At 47.1% G+C, this 13,410-nt stretch overlaps 1 protein-coding gene across 1 annotated transcript; it reads right to left on the bottom strand.

Annotated features, from left to right (window-relative positions):
- Positions 1 to 8,375: 8,375 nt before the first annotated feature.
- LOC122392430 (radial spoke head protein 9 homolog) lies at positions 8,376 to 13,406 on the bottom strand. The gene is made up of 6 exons (XM_043387255.1): positions 12,742 to 13,406; positions 12,412 to 12,598; positions 11,784 to 11,913; positions 11,151 to 11,291; positions 10,444 to 10,643; positions 8,376 to 9,076 (listed from the first exon to the last, which is right to left on the bottom strand). Exons 1-6 carry the CDS (start codon positions 12,966 to 12,968, stop codon positions 8,780 to 8,782), a joined length of 1,182 nt encoding a protein of 393 aa, XP_043243190.1. The 5' UTR covers positions 12,969 to 13,406; the 3' UTR covers positions 8,376 to 8,779.
- Positions 13,407 to 13,410: the final 4 nt, after the last annotated feature.

Here is a 13,410-nt window from a genome sequence, read left to right as displayed (position 1 = left end):
CACGGATTTTGCTGCTTAACCTGATACGTTTGACAATTGAAAATGCTATCATTGGAAAGAGCATTCAATTCTCTCCAAGATCCAATCATCACGTTTGCATGACAAGCAACAGTATTCTTAAAAATATAAATGTTTAAAACCTCTGCAAAACGATTTTCAGTGAAAATTATCTACGCCTTTAATTTGTCATAAAACTACGCGCCTAAATTATAAAGCACATTTGACAGATTCTGAAGTGGAAAGCATGCTTATCAGACACGGGCACCTCGATGCGGTGGATATTTTTTCCACAAACCAAAACGTTTGGCTTGACTGCCGTCTGCAAGGTTTCCATGAAACCTGTCAATCACCAGGTTTCTATGAGACCATAGAGATCAGGAAAATCGACAAGGAGGTACAGGTAATCGATCTACGATACAAAAACGTGACATCCAGCGAAGCAAAAAGCGGCTCTTATGAGCCGCGAACAGAAGATGATTGCAATGACGATCAAAAAACTTCAGGCAGCCATCAAGCAGGACATGACGACCGATGCCCCAACATCAACAAAACAAAAACGGAGAAGTCAAAATCGGTGAAGCGGAAGGCGGAACTCGTGGCGCAAGTTGCCCAACTTCAAGCTGAAAATCAAGAACTCAGAACACAGCTCGCCCTTCTCATGACAAAAGAAGAAAACCAGACATCTCCGGGAAGCAACCAAAACAACCTAGCCACTAGACACCCGCCTGGACACATGCTGTGTCAGCCATGTGCCGAGTACTTACTCTGGCTGAGTAACCAAAAGCATGACGATTGTAAGGTCACAGCCCAACCGCAAACCACTAGTCGAGACGAAACTAAAACTTTGAGTGAAGAGGGTGACAAAAGTAAGCAAGAAGTGGAATGCGCTCAGAAGAAATGGGAGGGACAAACCGCCAATGAGAAACCACACAGCGGACAAGAGAAGCTTCGAAGCCATAACCAGGACGATGAACGGAGAGCATCCCACCTTTCAACTGGAAAACTGAGACCACCTGAAGCAAACCTTAAGCGGAAAGAGGGCCCCTCAACTGGCAACGAAAGCCGCTACGTATCAACCCAACTGAGACACGGCATTCATCCTTTTAGATGCAGCATACCAGAGCAGCATCACCTCAGCCAATCAAACGTGAAAAACATGGACTACAGACATGCTCTTAAGTATGGCCAGAGCAAAGACCAACAGCACACAGCTAATCGGGAGAAGCATCATATGCAAAACAACTCACTGTCACATATCCAACAAAGTAGCTCAATGAATCCAACAAACAGGACAGATTCATATCAAGCTCCTCTGTTCCGGCACAGTCGTAATTTCCAGGCTGGACCAAGGCCATCTATAGAAGGTACAGTCACTCCCCCGCCGACCAATCAGAGACAGATCCTGAGTGACGTCACCCCTGATGCTCGCAAGGGGTACTCCATTCCTTTGCAACGTAAAAATGACTAACTTCATTTGAAGATTATTGATGGCATTCTACACATACCGCTCAGCCGTTGATGTCAATGGCAAGCTTAACTAATTTTCCAGCGACAAAAAAGAGCAGTAATATGCTAAGAAATGGCCGGTTTTGAAGATATAGACGATTTAAAAACCCTCTGCAGCAGCAGGAAAGCAACGTAAAAACGCATCGAGCTTATATTTTTACTACGGATAAATCATTTTTCAGTAAGTTTTTAGATATGGTATAGATTTAAGTTACAACTTTATTACAATATTTTCATTACTTGAAACTTATTTTCAAAATAATATTTTCAAAAATGGCAGCTGTTGGCCAGTAGCTTGGGAGCGATCGTGGCGCACCGCGCCATTAATTGTACTGAGGCCCCCTTATGATGTCATCAAAAGTGGAGTGACATGGGCCTGGGCTGGACAGACACCAAGATTCGAGAAACCTTGGTACTCACATCGACCCCACTACTCCAGACAACAACAGCATCTCAAACATGACGGCCCATCTGCAACGGGAATAGGACATGAAAAACATAATGCGTATCAAACCCGTTTAGGGATCCAGAGTCACGCAACAAACAGAGAACATGCAAGTTTTCGAAGCAGGAGTGTGGCAAACAGAAATACCGCAACAATGATCACAGAAAAACGCACATGGAACATGAGCACAGCCCGGCCCACAAATGGAAGAATCCGTAGAAACCAAACAAATGTCATCTGGAATTCAAAATACAGAGTGGAGTCAGAACTCTGCGGTCACCCAAAAAACTTCACTTCATTCAGTACAACTGTCGGGGCTACAAACCCGATGATGAGTTTACGAACTCACTACTAGTCCATGCTGACATCATTCTTCTGAATGAGACATGGACATTGAAAACAAGCCAAGAATCCGACCTGAGAAGAGACGGGTACACAACGATCGCTACAAGCTACGACGCGTACTATGACTATGCATCGATAGATAAAACCGGCGTGACAGGACACGGTGGAGTTGCCATCCTAGCGAAAGAAGAGTTGAATCTATTATCTATTGGCGATACAGGCAGCACAAGAATAGTAGCCGCAGTCCTTCACGGCTTCCTCCCCGAAATTCTCATCGTAGCTGTATATTTGCCAACCGGAACAACTACAGAGAAAGTCGTAGAGTACCAAGAAACAATAGACAGTGTCAGTGCAATTATAGACAAGCATAGTACAAATAGAATGGTAATAATTGGAGGCGACCTCAATGTTGACCTACGAAAAGACACCCACTACAACAAAAAGTATACCTCAGCCCTCATCGATGATCATAACCTTATGATCCCGGTGGAGACGCAACTGGATGAGCTTTGCTCTTTTTATACCCAAGATACGACGCCAGTATCGTTACTTGACTATTTTCTTGTTGACTCTGCTCATGGATACTTAGTTAAAGGGTATGAAATATCTGATAGAAGCGCATTGAATAGATCGGACCATGAACCGGTTCAATTAGTAATCTCAGCTATTCTACTGAAAACTGCTCATGGGCGAGGTCACAGATAACAGTAGTACTGGATTGGAAACAGGATTCCGGTGGCTGCAGTAAGAGGCCGAAAACAGAACCAAATATTTCGCGCCCAGACTTCGATATCTCCTCTCACAGGCAACAAAAAATATTAGTTTATGTGAATGAAACTTATAAAGAAGCAATCTAGCCGTGCTCGTGTTTATTGTTGCATTTTTGCATAATGACAACTTTTTTTACTAAACGTTGCTGGTTACACTTTCCTCACCGTGGTGAGGGAACGTATGCCACAGATTTGATTATAATGATTTCTCACTCTCATCAACAAAAAGTACTTGTACATGGGAGTTTGATCTCTTTATTTACATGCTAATCGACACCAGTCCTGTCACAACGAACCATCCAAACGTCACATTTCAAACAAACGTCACAAAACACCCCTTCAAGTGTCACTTCGCTTCGCCTGCCCTCCCAATTTCATCAGCGACCTTACTTCCCCGCCTTACATCTTCTTGACCCTGCTGAGCTTTGGCCTCTTGTCGCTCCTCGATCGGGTTGCACCAGTGGCTGGGGTGTCTGCTTCCTGACTTTCGATGGACAGCACTGTCTGTCTCACTTATCAGTTACCATGTTTCCACACTTTCCAGCGAATAGATTGAAAACCGTCCCATACATCTCTGGAAGGAGGCTCCTAAGGATGTCGTGGCTATCATTGCAAACGATTTCCGCTCAGTTCGACATCCCGGTGTACGACTATCTTCGTCACTTCTGCGTCACTTCTTGGTTGATCGCAGGCCAGCAGCTGGTTCCTGTTAGCTTCCGTCTTCGGCAGTTGCCTCCAAATAAGGCAGATCCTCACGGTGAGGTCGATGTCTTCCTCGTCTTTCTCCAGTCGTACCTCCAGCGGCGTAGCACCATTATAGATTAGCAGGCTGGCGGAGGCACCGTACTTGTTACGCCTGGTGGCGGAGCGTGCTAAGGCGCCGGAGCTGTGTTCCAGGGAGGCCTTGGCGCTGTCATCCAGGTCCTTCATTTCAGTGGATTTCGCCACCGCGGCCACTAGCTCCTGGATGACAAGAGCACCATCCTGCTGTCACTCCTGCCGTGATGGTGCCATTCGGGAGGAGGCATCGGCGGGGCTGAAACGTGACCAGTGACCACCATCTGAGGCCCTTGGTTCGGAGTACCGCCTCATTCTCCAGGAACTGTCGGACTCTCGACCAGTTGTAGTTGCCGGTCTGATAGCTGATATTGTCATTCGTGAAGAACGTATCGGTCTGGCCCTTCATAGTTCATAACATGCTTCTGGTGTGAGTGGCGTGCCGATGCTATGGCTATCTTCGCTGGCCGCTCGTACACAGGGGGCATCGCGTAATCACGCTGGTCAATACTGACAGGACTGCGCCGCTCTTGAGCCGACGGCGCGGTCTCTGCATGCCGGTGCGAAATGACCGATCATCTTCGAAATCTTCCTTTCTGAAATGCAGCTCACATACAGCGGAATAGTCCTGATCCCACTCAGCCCGGTTACGGTGACCCATGGCGCCAACCCACTTAGCCCGTAGAGATGTTTCGGTGAGAAAAGCGAATAAGTGGCATGTGAGACATCTCCTGTTTTAATGTTTTGTTCCTCTTGGTTCGTTGGGTTGTAGCCAGAACGGCAGTTTTTTACCGCTCATTCCCCTCCTCCATTGTTGATGTAGGTACCTATACGTTAAGGCTTGGCACCACAATTTTTTCAAAAGAAAACACCACGCATTGTGCCCTCTAAATTATCAAATTAAAAGTGAAATATTTTAATTTTTTAAGCAAATGAAAGTAACATTGGTAGCTTCGATTTTAAATGTAAACGACAAAACACAAAAATGACGATTTTTGCAATACACAACACACAAATTATCCGCCCAGCAGCACGCGAGAATTCCATTTTGGCGCCGTCGCATAAAAACATTCGGCCTCTTACTGCAACTGCCAATATTCTGTTTCCAATCCAGTACTACTGTTATCTGTGGCGAGGTACATCAAAAAATGCAAAGATAAACTGGGAAAAGGCAAGAAGAGAAGGGACTACGGAACAATATCAAAGAAAGCTGGATGATCTCTTAGAAGATATCACCAGTGTTGCAGAATTAAATGAAGCCTTCAATAGAGCATCACAAGTGCTCCCGAAAAAACGCAAGAAAAACAAAGCTAGTAACTGGTGGAATCATGAACTCACAGAGCATAGGAAAAAATGTCTCAAGGCTAAAGCAATGTGGAAATCAGCTCCCGAGTGTGAGAAAAAGAAAGCTGAGCAAATATTTCGAGAACACAAAAGACACTATATAAACGCACAGAGAGCACATCAATTGACAAGGAAGCAAGCAGAAGACACAGAAAGGGAATTTGAATGTAAAAACTTGTCAAATAAATACTTTTGGCAATGCGACAGCATAGAACAAGCACATCAATTCCAAGAATCGTGGATGATGGTACAGAGATATTAGAACCTGATGAGATTGCACATAATTTTTTGACTCATTTTGTCCACACAGGTAAACCGATCAAATCCAGTGCCTTCAATGAAAAGTGGAGAGAGGCAGTAGATGCAGCAGTAGAAAACATATGCAATAGATATGAAGCTGATTTTGATAGTCTCGACCAATTGGACCCGATTGACGAAAGCGAGATTGATGAAGCTATATACCATCTAAAGAATAGAAAAGCTCCAGGATTCGACGAAATAACTGCAGAACATTTGAAAGAAGCAAAAGGAATAGCAAACGCAACAATAGCAGGTATTATGCAAGAAATCATTAATACTGGCAAAATCCCAGATAACTTCAAGTTTGGATTAGTTACCCCGGTCTTTAAGGGACATGGAACCGATCCTTCTAAGACTGATAACTATAGGGACATATCTGTCCTTACCACCCTCTGTAAAGTTTTTGAGATACTGATCGTGAAACGACTTCACCCAAAGATGGTCGAGGCTGGTATCTACTCAGAACTACAGTTTGCGTATCAAAAAAGTAGAGGGACACTCCAAGCAAACTTTGTTCTCCAAGAAGTCATATCAGCTAATAGAGACATTGGGAAAACGACCTATGTTGCATTTCTCGACGTACGCAAGTGTTTTAACTCTATTTGGCACAACGGGGTAATCTACAAACTCATATGCGCCAACATACCACCAAGGTTGATCGTCATTTTGCGCAACTTGTATCGAGAGTTTTATGTCAAAGTGAAAGTTGGAGGAACTGTATCCACCGATGGTCGCATAGAGCAAGGGCTCAAACAGGGAGGCGTCTTATCATCGAGCATGCTGATCCTATTTATGGAAGACAAGATACGCATGCTGCTGGAATCACATAAGGGAGCCAAGATAGGGTGTAAACAAGTACCAGTTATCGCTTACGCCGATGATGAAGTACTCATAAGCACAGACCCAAACGAACTCCAAGAAATGCTTGATATCGCTTACAACCATAGTTGCTTGTGGCGTTATAGATATAACGTATCAAAAACCAAAATAATGGTCTTTGGCAGGACAGCTCCGGTACAGTGGACGCTTGGCACTGAATCAATAGAACAAACCGATGAATACACCCACCTAGGAATCATTATGACAACCAGAAGTCCAGCAAAGAGAAGGATAGAAGAATGCATGAAGAAAGCAAGAAGAACATTTTTTGCTAAGTGTAAGAAAGGAATCAACCTCAAAATGGACAATCCGATGTCACACTATACAACGTGGAGAATATATGCTGAACCGGTTCTAATTTACAGCCTGGCAGTTACATCCCTTTCACCAACAGATATCATGTACTTGGAAGGGATGCTCATGCGCATTTACCGTCTCATCCAAGGTTTACCAACCAAAACGCAAAAAATGGTAACATATGTGATGTTGGGTGCACCGACATGCACAAGCCTCGTAATGAGAACCGCACTCCAATTCATAGGTTTCCTTCTGAGAGCGGCGAAGGAACACACTCTAACCAGATATATCATCACCCATGGAGCAGTCAATGCTGATCGAACCACGAGTCTTGTGCGCCAATGGGACACATTGCTCCAACATCTGAACTTACCAAGCCTCTCTATTCTGGCTAATCAAAAAATAAACCAACCGAGGACAGCATGGAACAAGTTAGCATCTGCATCAGTGGATCAAAGTATGACAAAAATCATCAGGAACACAGCAGAGAATATGACAAGTTTGTTTTGGCTTTCGCTACTGCCACAAACCGAAAAGTACGAAGCGCCGAAAACATTTTGGCCGGCAAGCAAGTACAGCGCAATTACCAGACAAGCGACACTAACCAAAATTGTCCTACTAACGGGCCACTCTTTGGTGGCCACAAGCATGGTTAGAAGGCACAAAGAAACTGTTGTCTGTCCATTGTGTCGTAATGCCATTGAAACTCTGGAACACATGCTCTTTGAATGTGACAAACTGAAAGACGATAGAGTAGCTGCTCAAAAAATATACAAAACTATCTTGAACAGGACGCTACCAGCAGCAGAACTTATCATCATCGCCGATAAACCACAAAGCTTGATCATCCATTATATCTACCAAGCCCGTGTGCGCAAGGAACTCACTGAGAATATAACCAAGAAGAGTAACTGTTAAAGAGTCCTCCCAACTATGATGTCCTGAAAATTTATATCATCCAGACAGCTAACATAATTGGAAGACGATCAGAAATGATCCTGCATCTACTAGATGGAGTCGACGAAATAAGTCAAGTAAGTAAGTTTGGCCGTCAAAAAGCAATCGACCGAAATGGATAGATAACCCAACCGACACAAGAACAACCGAACACCCGCCGATCGAAAATATCCCTTTTCGCGTTGCGGAGCACGCGGGTCACCCTAGTTGCTTTCCATTTCAGCCTGGGCCAGGTCGGAGTCCGCCGTACATTGTATCCGAATGATCTACCACACTGATGAGTTTCAAAGCATTGTTGAAGTCTGCAAGGGCGTTTTTTTTCTTCAGTGGGACAGTGCAGCCGAACTCAGCAGATGCCGAAGCCGGTCCCATCCGGGTCCATGTGCTGCCATCTGCTGAACTCTATGTAAACTATGAATGCGACCTGCTGCCGCAATGTGGGACGTAAGCTCCAAGTAGTCAGTATTTGCGAAGGACAAACCCGTCTTTGCGAAAGCGACTTTATGGTTGTTTGCGTGATCCATGAGATTCTGTCGCTCAAATGGCTACACGAGCAGCAGGTTATCATTGGGGAGTGACAGGCCTAAGTATGTAGGCTTCAATTTAAACAGCGCACGTACGAACAACCAGCACTTTTAAAGGTAGGTATGTGGCATGCGGCTTCAAGCAGTAATTGTACCGTTACAAATATGATAACAGCGTAAGCTCGCAGAGATCCATGAGAGGGTGAGGGGAACAGCTCATTTGAGACCAAGTTTTCCTGCCCGTTTTATTGTCAGATTTCGCCATAACCTGTTCGAAAGCGCCTAACCACACATTAAATATTAATAAATTGCAACAATTATCTTTAGCCTGACAGATTAGCCAAACTGCCTGACATAGTATTCCCGTACACAGGGAACAGTAGTTTGAGAGTACTGTCTAGTGAATCACTTGATACTTCAATCGCATCGCCGTGCCATCGTTCATGGCCGGACCTTTAAAACAATCCTACCGTTCTTTCGAAAATTCCGCTTACTCGTGCACCGTATTATCAAGCTTTCCACAAGCTTTCCACATACGTCACTAGCCTTTCAATGAGGTTAGTGACTCTCTTTGTCTCTCTTTACCTCTGACACTCCTTGTCCTTCTCCTCCTCTTCCCCATCACCAGCTCTGCCCTACTCCGGTGGCGTGTCGCCCTCCTCCGTCGGACTGGCCTCGTCTCCGGGGGCGGCCTCTGCGTCAGGGGCGTCTCCCTCGCCGGCGGCACCCCGCTCGTCGCCCTCCTCGGGCGTTTCACCGGCGCCCGGCTCGGCGCCCGGCTCGGCGCCCGCGTCTCCCTCCGGCTTTTCAGTGACGTCCTCCTCTTCTAATTTAGCAGCCTCGTCTGCTTCTTCCTCCGGTTCACCCTCCTCTTCCTCCTCTTCTTCGCCTTCCTCCTCACCGCCCTCTTCCTCGTCGTCCTCAATGTCTCCCTGTTGAGGACGAGATGGTGGGAAGGGTAAGATCAGTGCAGGGATAGGCTAGAGTGAGCAGTCTGGACAAATGGCGACACTGCTGCTGCTGTGGTCAGGCGGGTAGGATCCCAGCCAACGTGTAGAACGAAGGAACTACTAACGAGGGCGCCACTGTGACTAGTTGGTGCCAGGGAGAGCAGTTGAGAACCGATAGGAAATGGATTGTTACGAGCGAGCGAGCGCAGCGAGCGAAGCGAGTCTTTTCAATATAACGGAAAAATCTCAGTATGAGCGGCCCGGCCCGGCCCGGCCTGTAACGCTTTTGAGAGGCTTATATGATATATCTCAGCAACCGCTGGACCGATTGGCCTGCGGTCTTTTTTGCTGGGTAGCCCCATCCCTTCTACCCCGTAATTGATTACTTTTGATACATCTCAGTGACCGTCGTGGCACGTGCCACGTGAAAAGTCAAGGGTGTTCAAGCTGTTTTGCAAAAGTAATGATTTGGAGAGGCTCATATCTCAGCAGCCGCTTGGGCGATTGAGTTGCGGTAATTTTTGTAGGGTAGCAGCATCCCTTCTACCAAAAATAGGATACTCTCGATGCATGTGGGTCACCCCCAGTGCACGTGCAAAATACAACAATAAGGGGTGTCAAATTTGTTCCCATTTTAATAACTCGGTAATTACTGGGGCGATTTCGCTGAAACTTGGCATACAGGTAGGCACCCACCAGGCAATGCATTCCCATGTGTTGCGGTTAAGGTGCTACTGCACGTGCGCACGTGCAGGAGGCGCTTCCAGATCTCGAGAACGGCTGGGCCGATTGCGCTCAAATTTGGTACACGGTTGGAGACCAGCTAGTAGGGTGCCGTGCAAAAGTCAGTTTGGACCCCGTTTGCACGTGCGCACGTGCAGAATGCCGCTTCCAGATCTCAGGAACGGCTGGGCCGATTGCGTTCAAATTTGGTACACCGCTAGCGACCGGTTAGAAGGGTGCTTTGCGCAAGCCCGTTGGAAGTACCCTCTCACCTCTCCGCACGTGCAGGGCTCACTATCTCGCTCGCTCGTTCTTCGCTCAAAAGGCGTTTTACTGGTGCTTAGGAAATGAATGACACAGAACATTTTTTTTTTTCAATCACCACCGATAGTTTCGTGACGAAACTACGAATAAATAGACGCACTCCAATCAGTCAATGAAATGAAAAATACTGATGTTAAAATTGATAACTTCATCGTGATTTAAGAAGTTTGAACGCAACTGTCAGCCAAATAAGAATGAAGTTCAAAGCTTGCCTCCTCAAATCAAACACATCAGGGCCTCAAACTCACTCTCACTCACCCTAAAAACTCGTCCTACCACCCCTTCCCCTCCCCAGTTCTCACATCAATGACGAGTCCGGGCGGCGGCGGCGGTCGCGAGGACGGCAGCATGAACGGCACGTCCAGGTTCTGCTGGCCGGTGCCCATGTAGCAGTAGCCGTGGTCGGTGGTGCCGAGACGGTGGTAGAACACGGCCCCCGGCCAGGTGTGGTTTCGGATTACTACCAGACGGCCGCCCCGGCAGCGGTTCACAGACCAAGCGGCTGACGGGGAGGAGAGGGGAAGATGTTAGTGTCAGGGGACAGGGGTGTCAGTGTCATGGGATAGGGGTGTCAGTGTCACGGTGCCCGATCAGGTGTGGTTTCGGATTACTACCAGACCGCCCCGGCACCGGCTCACAGACCAAGCCGCTGTGGAGACGGGAGGGGGAGGGGTGTTAGGGCCTAGGGGTGGGTAGGGCCTAACTCGAGTACTGTATTCTAATGCAACTTCTAACTACCGTCTTTCACTAGTCACATCTGGGTCATCGCCGACCACAGCCGCTGACCGATCAGGCTGAGCTCTCACTCATCTACCAACCACTCACATCTGACTATTTTTTACGTGAACGGGATTCTCATGTCTGCAGGAGTACCTCCTTTGAACGGATCTCTCACGTCTGAACCGGTCTTTGCAAAAGTCTCTCCCGAGTCTCTAATCTCTACACAATTTATTACAATCAGAAAGGATACCCTCTGCACGGGTCTCTCACCTCCGGACGTGCCTCTCACCTTTGAAAGGGTCCTGTGAGAGAGGCTCCAGGAAATCGATGGTGAGATCTGCGTCAGCGGCCGTCCGTCTCATAGGATCAGAGGCGGGGACGCGCAGGTGGAAGTAAGACTCGAGCTGGTCCCCCTCCACAGAGCTCAGACCTAGAGTGAGGTTAGGGAGTTAGATGGTTAGTGGGAAGAAGGCTTCGGCGAGCGGAGAAAGGTTACAAATCGTGCGACCGCGATGTTTATCTATTCGGTTTCAACTTGCGCGAGATATTACAGTTGAAGTACAAGAAACGCTATTAGAAGCAAAGTGTGCCAGAACAAGTCCCTTTGATGGCCTCAAGTGAGCCCATAGCATGATGCGGACATGGAAACATGCACATTTGTCTCAAATCTAGTAAGAAAACATCGCAAACTCCTATCGACAACACTGCAAATTCAAACCACAATGACAGGCATCACTATGCAACAGCCAACAGCTATCCTTCAAATTTTTCAGATACATTCTTTCACACACTAAGCGCTTTATTTCTTCAAACAACTACACGTTGCACACTTCTAGCTCAACTCCCTTAATACCCCCCCCCCCCCCACACACACACACTATCACGTCGTTGGTAAAATTACCCGCCGCCAGGTTAACCGTACCTTTGAATGACGGATTTTTGATGACGGTGCCGGAGGCGGTATACATCAGGGCCTTCCTCGGCACAATGGCGGTCTCGTGGAACAGCTGGTGGACCACATACGCCAGTCGGTCCTCCTCCTTCACCACGGGCTAGGGAGGGACGGGGTCGAGTGAGAGAGGGTCTATAGAAGTTAGTCAATGCCAGCCGGTCCTCCTCCTTCATCACTGGCTGGGGAGGGACGGGGTCGAGTAAGAGAGGGTCTACAGAGGTAATCAGAAGCCTGGCCAATTCAGAACAGATCAGGACCAGGTAGCAGATGCTAAAATCAGACGAATGAAGAGCAGGTGTCAGCCGGTAGGCGAAATCAATAATTCAACAAACGTCGAGTCTCGGAGCTCAAGGATGAATACAAGAAACAACGCAACTAGCTTTACCATTCTCTTTCTTTTTCTTAATAGAGGTTAGTAATATGACGTAATACCCAGATTGGCTGACAGCCACCAATCTCAGCGAGCACAGATGATGAGCAGAGGCCTACCAGAAACCAATAGTGTGATGGAGCCACCAATCTTAGTGAGCACAGCCACAGCTGATGAGCAGAGGCCTGAGCTAGGCCAGCTGAGCACAATTTACACCAATCAACATACCCCGAGAGCGGCGGCCTCCTCGTCCGGACTGGAGCGGGTCGGACTGCCGGCCGGGCCGGCGCCGTGGCCGGGACCGCCCTCGTAGTCGTGCGCCGGGTCGCCGGTGAAGCGGCCCCGCACCTTGCTGGCACCGGCCACCAACTTGGGGTTGCAGTCCTGCAGCAGGCTCCAGTGGCAGCCGTCGGTGCTGGCACAAACAGAGCAGCGAGGTCAGATGAAGATTGTCAGCAAGTCAAACAAAATACAAAAATGACAGGCGAGAGAAGACAAGCAATGAAGTATAAGACGAGAGCACAGGAGTGAGAAAATAACTCACTCATCCGAACTCACCTGTAGAAATATTTCAGGTCACTGAGTACATCTTCTCCAACAGTTTGAGCCAAGAAGTAGTCCCCATCCATGCCCATGATGCAGCCTAAGAACTTCATTTCCTTCGCCTTGTTGTCAGCCTGTAGTTTGGCGAGTGAGTTTTCCAGCATCGCTCGTTGTTCTACGTTGACGGACAAGCCGTTGTAACAGCTGGTTATCTCGCTTGGTGTAAGCGCACCGATATCCATGGTGCGTTATAATAGTAGTGCTAAAGCTATTGAAATATCAAAATTTATCGAAATGGCTCACAAAGTTCGAAATGTGCTATATGAAGCTGAATGCAGCGCGACGAGTCAGACATGAAAAATTACAGGAAAATCGATGAAAAACAAACTTGATTTTGAACATATTCGCAAAGAAGCTGCCGACTATCTCGTGTCATTTGAGCTCATGATCCTTCGAAAGGTGTATCTCATTCACCGATTCAAACGGTATTCTAGCCCCAAATGTAATGTTTTACATCACAACAATGTTCTGTAGTGACTCATAATGATTTAGGTAACCGACAAATATGAGGCACGACTCACAAAACAAGATAGATGCTGATTGGTTGCAAAAAGTAAATCTACATCGATGAGGACAAAAACAAAAGACTGCCAATGACCACATAACCCTGACAAACTTGCACAA

The sequence above is a fragment of the Amphibalanus amphitrite genome, unplaced genomic scaffold, assembly GCF_019059575.1.
Source record: "Amphibalanus amphitrite isolate SeventyFive unplaced genomic scaffold, NRLGWU_Aamphi_draft 000486F_arrow, whole genome shotgun sequence".
Lineage (NCBI taxonomy): Eukaryota > Metazoa > Arthropoda > Thecostraca > Balanomorpha > Balanidae > Amphibalanus > Amphibalanus amphitrite.
The sequence above is the reverse complement of the archived record's forward strand: the minus strand, read 5'-3'. Positions and strand labels throughout refer to the sequence as shown.